Source organism: Suillus paluster, assembly GCF_016628075.1.
Source record: "Suillus paluster strain FC165 chromosome Unknown EDB91scaffold_118, whole genome shotgun sequence".
NCBI classification, from domain to species: domain Eukaryota; kingdom Fungi; phylum Basidiomycota; class Agaricomycetes; order Boletales; family Suillaceae; genus Suillus; species Suillus paluster.
Genome location: NW_024537678.1, coordinates 37,627 through 47,932, shown reverse-complemented (window position 1 = coordinate 47,932; position 10,306 = coordinate 37,627). Strand labels below are relative to the sequence as shown.

Below are 10,306 nucleotides of genomic sequence, written 5' to 3'. Positions count from 1 at the left end.
TTGGTTTTCGTCACCGGGCCAAGATTGGAGTCGCATATGATCATACATAAGTACTCTGCGAAGTAACAAGTTCCCGTGTACTTCCTGGGGATGGCGGGTTCACTGCTAATCATTTACAATCCAGGTCCCAGGATGCCACAACGTAAGTCTCGTTGTCTAGCATTGAACATTGTCTTGAATCCTGATCTTTCCGTAGCATTATGATTCGGACTCCCGGTAGCGACAACATTGATGAGTTCTTATTGTATCTGTAATTTTCTCTCTCTTCATTTCACTACTGATTCATTTACTTGTGACAGGGACGGCATCACATCGAACCATACGAGCTAACCCCTGCTGCTTCCAACGCTCCCGCCGACGCCGAGCGCCAAAAAGGTCCGCCATCAGTAACTTAGTAAGAAGAATGCAAGGCAAGTTTCATCTTTCTCCCGTTCATATGTAACACTATTATTCATACTGACATATCTTACATCATTCGTTTGCTCAAACAGGTTAAGAAAGAAAGATGGGACTACATCAGAGTTCCGCGACGCGCTCATTATACAAGGGAGTGCCGCATCGTGTTCGTGTCGCAACAACTCGCACGACGGTGCACGATACCGACTACCTTTGCATCGTGCATTCGTCCGCATTCCTTGTCGAGGGCTGTTTCAGTTGGTGGGTCGGTTGGCGGGGCACCGTGACGATGTGGTACTTTCCGGACCTCGCTCGCAATACATAGTGCTATCCCATTCTCGCTGGGCGTGAGAGGCAGATTCGCGTCTTCGTCTTCATCTCTCTCGAAATTCTTCGCGTTGGAATACAACATGCAGGCAGTTCGCCCGAGCGAGGGATCAACTTTTGTCCGGATTCCGACCTAGGTCGAATTTGGACAATCGTACCACTACACAATGGATACTAGTCCCCCCTAGGCAGACCAATAGAAGGAAAACAGCCATTCCTTTTATAAAAGAATGAATAGAATATCTATTGACTATAATGTGGTACATGTAAGCAGATATACACCGTCGGAGTCTGAGCAGCCCCCAACAAAGAAGAAACAAATCCATCAAAGCTTCGAAATCTTGGGCTGCATTTTGTTAAGATACGCTGAAGCGGCTACACCGCCCGTTTTCTCATTAACAACCTGCGCAGCGCCATCAACCAACGTCGACCGACCGACTGAACAACAAACAAACCTCACATCGAGCGCTCATGATTCGTGCGCCCATAGCGACTGACGTGCTGATGATACGCAAGCACGATCCACTAATGACACGTTCTAAGAGTGAGCGATAGAAGTGGGAATTAATCGTTCAAGACGTACGCTGGTGAAGGGGAGTGGAACATGACGTTCATAGATTGAGTGACTCCCACTCCGTTGGTGTTTCGTATGAGTCCTAGTGCGACCAAGGGAGTACTGCAGCAGCTACGATAGTATGTATGTCAGAACACCCAAAGAACGCTGAGATTTGGTGCGCACTTGTCAATCAGAAAGGCTAGACAACCTCCGTGGAGTATCCCCGCGCCATTCAACATGCCTGTGCTCCTTGTCAGTTAGCAATCCTTAAACATGTCATACCGTGGCTGACATACTCTTTGAGACGACGAATTCTGCAACAGTCGTAGCCTCCATCCGACCTTGCCTGTCCCGTACACTGATATCGATAAACTTGACAGCTTTAGCAATGGAGTGACCAAAACAGTGCTCGTCACCAGCGCCGTAGGCGATGAACGCATTAAGAACGAGTTGTTTGACGTAGGGGGATACGTTGCCCTGTATCTGCGATGCGTCCCCACAGTTGGCTAAGCTTTTAGGGTCTACCCATGCTTTGCGCGATGAGTAGGAGGATGTGTCGCCGTGAATGCCCGAGGAAGAGGATGGGGAAGGGGTATATGAGTTATAAGCAGGAGAAGCGGCGCTGGTGTAGATGGGAGATGACCTGGAAGACATGCTGAGGGAGGCTCGTGTAGACGGTTGTAGGGATGCATACTTCTTGATATTTATCGAATAGGTTGTAGCAAGACATTGGCTTGACTATATTTAAACCGGGGTGACGAGAAGGCGTGAAGTCGAGGTCTGTGGGTAAGCTGCCAGCGCAAGTCTGGTATTTGGAATTGATTAGCAACCGGGTGTATCCGGTGTACTCTGGGTTATCTTATCAGATACTACAACAATTTGTCGTTATGTCTGCCTCTTCACTTCGATGCGTCTGAAGCATGCTAGCCATTTCTCGCCAGCATTGCGTTCTACCTTCTTCCCTTCTTCCGTTGCACCATATACGGCATCCAAGATGGGACCCTTTCCTTCATTCCTTAGCTCTTGCTCCTCGACAAACTGGAAGAGAGGATGAGCCTCAAGATGGGCACGCATCCACTGTGCAAGGTCCTCTACATCTGTGATTGTATAGACGATTCCACCTGGAGCGAGGACGTATGCGTATTCTGCAAGAAGGGTGGGTGAGATGATGCGAGCCTTGTGTTTGCGTGCTTTGAAGTGAGGATCTGGGAAAAGGAAGAAGAGAGCTGTGAGGGAAGCTTTTGGAAAGAAGTTTGGTAGGAATTTCATGGCGTTTGCGCGGATGACAGATACATTTTGATATTGGGTGGAAGTGGCGCGGAGTGCGGTGATACGATCGTGGACGTATTGTGTGACTTGAACACGAATTTCGAGACCTACGGATATAAGTAAGAGATATAAAGAAGGGAGAGTACTGACCAAGCATGAGTGTATCAGGGAATAGAGGGGCGAGAGTGATGAGTAAACCACCGAAACCACATCCTATATCTGCAAATGCTGGTGTTCCTTTTAAACCAGGATAATGAGTTGACCAATCGAATGTATCTGGTGATGATGGATAGAGTAGAGCATGATCAGAGAATGGATTAGCGTGCGCTCGTTGTCTATAATGTTTTTTCTATTTGATGATTAGATTTTTTGATATTAATTGAATTGAGTGAACTGACCTGTGGAAGAAGAGTAGGTCCGTTTCTCTTTCGTTTAAGCATGGCTCGGTCGCGATCAAGGAGAGGGTGGTCTGATTTCCACGTGGTCCGATGTGTTCCGATATTTTCCTTACTTTCTACTTTTTATAATATAAATATAAATTTCAATTTCAACTCCACTCTTCTTCATCCCGCCATGGCTGCTACTCTCCGTAACGTCTTCAACGTCGTATGTCTAATAACCATTTATACAATGTACATCTAACTTAAATCCTCTAGTCGCGTTCTCCAGTCCTTGCACGCACCTCAGTTCGATTCTCTTCAACAGCCTCAAGACAACTCACTTTGAAAGAACGTCTTGCAGAGCTCATCCCTGCAGAAATAGAAAAGGTTCATACCTTAATTATCGCCAATCACCCTCATTTCCATTTTCGTCCCTAGGTAAAGGCAATTCGCGCCGAGCATGGTAAAAAGGCTTTCGGTCCAGTAACAGTCGACCAACTCTATGGCGGTATGCGTGGTCTCCCAGCCCTCATTTGGGATGGTTCCGTCCTCGACCCAGGTCTGTCATCTTTTCTCTTTTTTCCCCCTCCCCTCTCACGCTTTTTCAGACGAAGGTATTCGTTTCCGTGGAAAGTCAATCGCCGAGTGCAAGGAACTCCTACCCGCCGCTCCAGGTGGCACAGAACCTCTTCCTGAAGGTCTCTTCTGGCTCCTCGTCACCGGCGAGATTCCATCCAAGGAGCAGGTTACCGAGCTCAGCCGCGACTGGGCTGCCCGTGCAGAAATACCCGACTTCGTAAAGGAGATCATCGACCGTTGTCCTCCTACTCTCCACCCTATGAGTCAGTTCTCAATGGCAGTCACCGCACTCAACCATGACTCCGCCTTTGCCAAGGCCTACCAGGATGGTGTCTCTAAAAAGGAATACTGGGGTCACACTTTCGAAGACACGATGGATCTGTGAGTTTAAATGTTAAATTCAGCTCGCTAAAAATACTCATCATCTATAGCATTGCCAAACTCCCTAACATCGCCGGTCGCATATACCGCAATGTATTCGGCGACGGAAAGCTCCCTCCCATCGACCCCAGCAAGGATTACTCCGCTAACCTCGCAACCCTCCTTGGCTTTGGTGACAACGCAGCTTTCGTCGAGCTCCTTCGTCTCTACATCACTATCCACACGTACGTCTTCCTCTTTTATACCAAACGAAGCATCACTCACACCTCCAAAGCGACCACGAAGGTGGCAACGTCTCAGCTCACACCGGAAAACTCGTCGGCTCAGCCCTCTCAGACCCCTTCCTCGCCTTCGGAGCTTCCCTAAACGGTCTCGCAGGCCCACTCCACGGCCTCGCAAACCAAGAAGTCCTTCTCTGGCTCCGCAAAATGCAATCCCAAATCGGCGAAAACGCAACCGACTCCGCAGTCAAAGACTACGTCTGGTCCACCCTCAAAGGCGGCCAAGTCGTCCCAGGCTATGGACACGCCGTCCTCCGCAAAACCGACCCCCGTTACACCGCACAACGCGAATTCGCGCTCAAAAACCTCCCTGATGACCCCCTCTTCAAACTCGTCGGCCAGATTTATAATGTCGTGCCTGATATTTTGTTGGAGGCGGGTAAGGCTAAGAACCCGTGGCCGAATGTGGACGCGCATTCGGGCGTGCTTTTAACGCATTATGGGTTACATCAGATGCAGTTCTATACGGTGTTGTTTGGTGTGAGTAGGGCGTTTGGTGTGGCTGCGCAGTTGATTTGGGATCGTGCACTTGGTGCTCGTGAGTATTTTCCTTTCTTCTTGATTGAGTGAGAGACTGAATGTGTGTGTTAGCTTTGGAACGTCCGAAGTCGTACTCGAGTGAGGCGATTCAGAAGATGTTCAAGGATAGGCAATAGTTGCTCGTTTTGGTTTTTGTTGTTGTTCGCATATCCTTATGGCTACATGATTCTTAGACTATCGTAAATCCATGCAGCAATGCTATTCCGGGGGTTATATGCAATCATTGGGTGATGATGGATGCAGACTTGACCTGCAGTGATATGTTTCTGTTGGGATACTGACGAGTTCAGTGTGTATATCTATCAAGAATAGAGCGAGGTTCGTTGCTACCTATCAGTATGACGACCGTCAACTTATTAGTCTCCAGTCTCTAGCTGTTTCGTGATACTAAACTGCAACTAAAGTTTTATTAGTCCCTGAGTAGTGACGTTTCATATACCACTCAACCTATCCCTGATACAAGTCAAGTTAGTCTCTAACCTCCTACCTAATCCTAATCGCATCTACCGATGATATCCTATAAAGTACCACCAGCATACTTGTAGCTTTTCCACCTAAAACAAGTACGCGAAATGATATCCGCTCTTATCATTATGCGTCAAGTTCGTTTCGACGAGGCTACTATTGTCATTACTACTTATCCCGAAGGTACATCGTCTTCCACTAATCCAGAGGGCACATCATCTTCCACCAATACTCTCCGCCCTTGCAAGAAACGTCTCCACGAACCCCACAGGCCCATAGTATACGGCTATGTATCTGGTTTTTATTTATTTTGTTAACAGAATCTTTCGTAGAATAAATGGATAAAATACATCTATGGCATCTCTCCCCGACGGATGGATGATATCATGACAGCAACAGAATTTTACAACTCGCATAGGGGCCTCGTCAATGGGGAATCTAGCCGATTCGCTATTCAATCAATTCCGTGACTTTTATTTAAGTTCCTGCCTCATTCTAACGTCTTCGAAATTCCTCCCTATGTCTCTCACAAACACTTCCTATAGTACAACTATACCCACACTTCTCGACAATGAGTCGCTGAGAGGCGATGTTCTGCAGATGATTAATGGTCTCGAAACCACCGATACCTTGATCTATCACGCGATGGCCGCACTCAGGGGGACCGAATCAGCAACAATCACGATCGCCCAGCAGACGATCAGCGTGTATAATTGTTGCACGCTATGCTACAAGGTGCGGTTCATACTGGCAGTGAACGTTATACCGCGTCTACCATCATTGTGGCCCGTTAAATAGGCCGCTTGTCCGACTCTACGTTACTAACTCACCTAGCGCACGATTGGGGTTTCTTCTTCTTGTGGCCCGGTATGCATTCCACACTATCCGGAGCTTATTTCGACGGAATTACAACTCGCGCAGGGGAATCTAGTGGGCGCGTCAGAATTTCCCGCGACCAGAGGTCTCAAAACGACAAACAGCAACGAGCGAGACAGCACTACACGCTAAAACCTCTCAAACCGCATGTTTACAGCAAACTGGCCTATAAATCCCCAGAACTTAAACTCGAGTACTCGAGTACTGAGGAAGATGGGAGACGTAGTATGGTAGTATGGTCGAGACGCGTATTCCAACAGCACATATGATCGGTGACCTGCGAGACGAATACTCTGCACATGCCATACGCGATACGGGAGATCAACCTAGGTTCGAAAGTCGTGCATGCGGGAGTAAAACACTCGCATCGTCCTGATGATTTCCCGTGGTTCCAGAGCATGGGGATGAGACATTCACGATGCTCCAAAGACCAGCCACGACATGCTCGAGTGGGGGGTACAACACCCACATAGAAATGAGTACGATGCTGAGCATCTTGAGATATGTCATCACGTAACCGTGTGCATCATCAGCAACAAAATATTGGTGAAAGAGCAAAGGTCTGCTGGCACCGTAAATGACATCTGATTGAAGGGCATTTCAGGTGGATAGGTCCGGCGTAGATATTTGAGGTCTGCTGGCAATTTGTTGGTATTATAAATGTCATCTCCTCGAAGGGGATGATAGGTTTCGCCTACATTCTCGCCACGGAGTTCTGCCAGAAGAGTGCTTCCGGAACATAAAAGGCCGTCTTCATGCCATGCCCCCGGGCCCCCACCCTCTTCCCGAGATCCCATATCCCATATCACATCGCACAATAATGCGTTTCTCCTTTGTCCTCGCCGTCGTTGCTGCTTTGACAACATCTATGTCTGTCAGTGCATACGGTGATACATGTCCTGATTCTTGCGACAATGGTTATTGCTGCCCTGGCTATGAATGCGACGAGTTTTACGACCCTGTTACTTTTGTGAATATCAGTTGTTGGCATTTATGATTTAACTCCATGACTCACCGGCCTGGCAGAAAATTATAAAAATGGTTTGTGTCCCTTCGTAAAAAGACTGACACGTCGCGGTGAGTCATGTTCTGCTTCCACATTGGTGCACAGCGCGGCTGATGTCATGATACATAAGTAGTTCGCTGTTAAGTTGATCAAGATGCTTGTTTCTGGATAAATTCCACGACCGCTTGAGCAACCTTGGAATAGAGAACTGAAGAACTTACGACGTATTATTTTGGCCTTGTTGTAATAAGTCTGAACTATAGACTCGCAACCATTCTGCCTAGGGCCTAGGCCCTACGCGTGCTTTTGAGGACTTGATGATGCTACATAGTGCAGGATATGCCGGCAGCGCACTGAGAGCCGCGTTATACTGTGTGCCGAATTGATACCGACGAGTTTCCTTTTATGATCACCTCACGCCCCGCACACGATTCTTAATCACTACCCACCACAAGCTACATACCTCCTGCTTGACGCAATTATAACTACATGGCACTAGGCAGAATCGTACATTATGCTGTTGACGCAGTACTAGTTTCAACTGTCGTCGCTGGCATCCGGCGGTCGAGTGGATTTGCGTGAGTGTCTCATGCTTCATGTCCCGCGCCTCAACATTAACGTGAATGGCACCTGTTTTCGTTGTCCCTCATTGGCTCGTGCACTCTTCAGAGTTGACACCACTCTGATATCAGACCCCACCATGCGCTCATTTGCAGATCGTTTCCTCGGCGTTGGAGAAACCATATTCGACATGGCCGCAGCTACGTCTGTTAATAGCGAGTATTTCAGGAAGGACTCGAGGAGATAGCAGGCGACGTCGTATACGTATGAGTGAGATGGTGGACATGAAGGTCTGGCAGTCGTACTCCTACTAGAGATGAACCTCTCATGTCTTAGCAGAATCAAATAGTCGACTGACGTGTCTCGTTGTTTAGAGTGAGACACGATCTTAGTGCCGTCAACTGTCCACGGAGAAAAGTCGGAAGTAGTGCTCATGAACTTTTATTACGTTAGTATATAAAGGATCGACTGTCTTCCTTCGTCTAAGCTCTCTGCCTAGGGGAGGTTATAGAATGTCGTAATCCCCTCCCAATCTCTAGGAAACATGTCAATCTACCCCCAGCGCGTTTACGCAGAGCACAGGCGTCATAGCGAACAGACTCAAGGATGACGTTCATCCAGCCTCTAACCAGCAGCCTTCCTCGACTATGACTCACATCGAGTACTTACAGATACCACATAACAACTGCAAATGAGGGTCCGACGGGTTGAAGCCGATATACATGTAACATTGAGTTCGCTGGGAAGTATTGCAAGTTCACAAATAGTGTCAACGAGGCGTTTATGCTCGGTATCGCTGAGTAACATCACGCTTCTGCTAAGTACAATATAGTACTCACACGGGCATGTACAGAGCCATCCTGTGCGAGTAAACTCATTAATCCACCACTTATGCTATTGTTTGTTAGTAGGAACAAATACCAGGCTATCGTAGTTCTGCCGACTTCTGCCAACCACCCTCGACCTACTGCCGGCAATTGCCACTGGTAGAAATATTCATTCTGCCAACAACACTGGACATCTCCCTACGTCCGGGGGGCTGCTCGTCAAAGTTGCGAAAGACGGACACAACGAATCCCCTGTTACTTTCATACCGCGGTTCTGATGCCATCGCTACCATGTTAGCCGGGAATGGCGAGCTGCGCGATATCCAGGAAGCACCTACGGAAAGAAACCAACATGACCGTCCATGGTACCTGCCGGCCTATGAGTTACTTTGTTCAATGAAGATGTATGGGTGTGACGTACGCGCAAGCGATCATGTCGCCCACCTCAGTGGCACTGGATACTTTATTGCCCCCCACTGTGGCTGGGCACTGTGTACACGCATTGGCGCCAGCGAGGAAGATGAGCAGCGCAAAGATGACGGAGCGGGAAGTAAACATAATGGAGCCGGTGGAAGGGAATGAGGCAAAGCCATAATAGCAAGCAGGTGTTTTATAGGCTGAAACTTCCAGTGCGAACATAAAGGAGTTGAGATGCCCTCCTGTGGGCGAAAACAGTTCAGCCAAAGTCCATGATAATCTCCGCAGACTCGAGAAGAACTGCGAACATCATGAGAAGTTCATGTGGGAAGTACTCAAAGGGAGATGTGCGACACGATGGGGTTGTGGGGCACGAATGAATCTGCAGGTCCTGGGTGGCCTTGGCTTCGCGTTGCTCGCCAAATTTGTGCACGTTCATCGGACATTGTGACTTGCCAAACAATACTCTCCGTAGTATGACCATCCTTGAATCGATGAAGCTCAGCACGGCCTCATATATCCCCAAACTACGCAACGTTTGAGTTTCGGTCTCCCGCAGAAGGTTCATGGTCAACAAGACGGAACTTCGTAGGATACGGTTGGAAAGTCGATGTTTATAAACAGGTGTTAAATATTCCGGTAATTAACTGATTATAACACTGTTAGAAAGTTGCTCCGTAATTTGGCCTGTTGGAAATTGTGAAAACTTGTGGTCATGCAGGGCCGACTCCGCCGTCCGGACAACTTCATATAGCTGCAAAACCGAGGCCTTGCTACCGTCACGGAAGGCATGAGCAGGATCATAATTAAGGCTGATGTTGATCGTGGACGTGCCGCCGGGGCTTTCTGCCGAGTATATGGGACGGCAAGGGATGCCAGGCTGAAGATGGCTATCGCTTGGGTGTACCAAGACTTCGGAGTGAGATGGTGGAACCTTGTCCGGGAGAACGACAAGGAACACTGAACGGATCGGGCGAAGGTAACAGGACGAAGCTGTGGATTCTTTGAGCGTTGTACTAATGAGTATGTGATGGTAGGTAGGAGACCCGAGTCTGCCCTTCGTAGTACAAGGATCGAGGAATATAAGGGGATGAATCACGTGAAGTGCGATAATGTAAGCGTATGGTAAGCAATCGGCTTACAGATGGATGACATACTAGTAGAGGTCAGGAAGTTTGCATCGGAAGACCCAGAGAGGCAATTCCGAGAAGTTTGCAATAAGAAAAACGTTGAGAGTATGGAATCTGTAAGGCAAAAATACATGCATCAAAGCGAGTGGGGAGATTGGACCGGCTTTTCCAGTGAACGTGCCATCAGATGCGTCATAATTTAACAGTTGCTCCAGTGTCTCCTTAGCGTCCTGGCTTACATATGTCGAGTTTAATCTTTTTTACACAAGTCAGGATATCTGGAAAAATTCACGATTAGCTAACGTAAATTCTGTA

General features: G+C 48.0%; 5 protein-coding genes across 5 annotated transcripts; 2 read left to right on the top strand and 3 right to left on the bottom strand.

The window, feature by feature from the left end:
- Nucleotides 1-953: 953 nt before the first annotated feature.
- Nucleotides 954-2,059, bottom strand: EDB91DRAFT_1168760 (HotDog domain-containing protein). Its single transcript, XM_041320114.1, has 5 exons — nt 1,576-2,059; nt 1,463-1,520; nt 1,307-1,408; nt 1,179-1,248; nt 954-1,126 (listed from the first exon to the last, which is right to left on the bottom strand). Exons 1-5 carry the CDS (start codon nt 1,931-1,933, stop codon nt 1,049-1,051), a joined length of 666 nt encoding a protein of 221 aa, XP_041170854.1. The 5' UTR covers nt 1,934-2,059; the 3' UTR covers nt 954-1,048.
- EDB91DRAFT_1168758 (putative methyltransferase) lies at nt 2,060-3,040 on the bottom strand. Its single transcript, XM_041320113.1, has 3 exons — nt 2,947-3,040; nt 2,699-2,897; nt 2,060-2,655 (listed from the first exon to the last, which is right to left on the bottom strand). The coding sequence occupies exons 1-3, from the start codon at nt 2,986-2,988 to the stop codon at nt 2,165-2,167; spliced, it is 732 nt and encodes a 243-aa protein (XP_041170853.1). The 5' UTR covers nt 2,989-3,040; the 3' UTR covers nt 2,060-2,164.
- A 68-nt stretch (nt 3,041-3,108) lies between these two features.
- Nucleotides 3,109-4,929, top strand: EDB91DRAFT_1168755 (citrate synthase-like protein). The gene is made up of 7 exons (XM_041320112.1): nt 3,109-3,154; nt 3,205-3,315; nt 3,367-3,487; nt 3,537-3,888; nt 3,939-4,112; nt 4,163-4,707; nt 4,761-4,929. Exons 1-7 carry the CDS (start codon nt 3,122-3,124, stop codon nt 4,823-4,825), a joined length of 1,401 nt encoding a protein of 466 aa, XP_041170852.1. The 5' UTR covers nt 3,109-3,121; the 3' UTR covers nt 4,826-4,929.
- Nucleotides 4,930-7,545: 2,616 nt separating this feature from the next.
- On the top strand, nt 7,546-7,864 carry EDB91DRAFT_1062337 (DUF1748-domain-containing protein; the record flags this gene model as incomplete). Its single annotated transcript, XM_041314517.1, has 2 exons — nt 7,546-7,634; nt 7,726-7,864. 2 exons carry the CDS (start codon nt 7,546-7,548, stop codon nt 7,862-7,864), a joined length of 228 nt encoding a protein of 75 aa, XP_041170851.1.
- A 366-nt stretch (nt 7,865-8,230) lies between these two features.
- On the bottom strand, nt 8,231-9,002 carry EDB91DRAFT_1087152 (uncharacterized protein; the record flags this gene model as incomplete). Its single annotated transcript, XM_041316172.1, has 5 exons — nt 8,231-8,262; nt 8,287-8,356; nt 8,457-8,511; nt 8,586-8,756; nt 8,866-9,002. 5 exons carry the CDS (start codon nt 9,000-9,002, stop codon nt 8,231-8,233), a joined length of 465 nt encoding a protein of 154 aa, XP_041170850.1.
- Nucleotides 9,003-10,306: the final 1,304 nt, after the last annotated feature.

Bases quoted from the DNA above. Each gene is read 5' to 3' on its own strand.
- EDB91DRAFT_1168760 (XM_041320114.1), bottom strand. From the start codon at position 1,933: ATGTCTTCCAGGTCATCTCCCATCTACACCAGCGCCGCTTCTCCTGCT. The intron at 1,521-1,575 runs GTATGTCAGCCA...CAAGGAGCACAG, and splicing joins AGAATTCGTCGTCTCAAAGA to GCATGTTGAATGGCGCGGGG. The intron at 1,249-1,306 runs GTACGTCTTGAA...ACGTGTCATTAG, and splicing joins TTCCACTCCCCTTCACCAGC to TGGATCGTGCTTGCGTATCA.
- EDB91DRAFT_1168758 (XM_041320113.1), bottom strand. From the start codon at position 2,988: ATGCTTAAACGAAAGAGAAACGGACCTACTCTTCTTCCACAG. The intron at 2,898-2,946 runs GTCAGTTCACTC...ATCATCAAATAG, and splicing joins GACCTACTCTTCTTCCACAG to AAAAAACATTATAGACAACG. The intron at 2,656-2,698 runs GTCAGTACTCTC...TTATATCCGTAG, and splicing joins CCCTGATACACTCATGCTTG to GTCTCGAAATTCGTGTTCAA.
- EDB91DRAFT_1168755 (XM_041320112.1), top strand. From the start codon at position 3,122: ATGGCTGCTACTCTCCGTAACGTCTTCAACGTC. The intron at 3,155-3,204 runs GTATGTCTAATA...TAAATCCTCTAG, and splicing joins TCCGTAACGTCTTCAACGTC to TCGCGTTCTCCAGTCCTTGC. The intron at 4,708-4,760 runs GTGAGTATTTTC...TGTGTGTGTTAG, and splicing joins GGATCGTGCACTTGGTGCTC to CTTTGGAACGTCCGAAGTCG.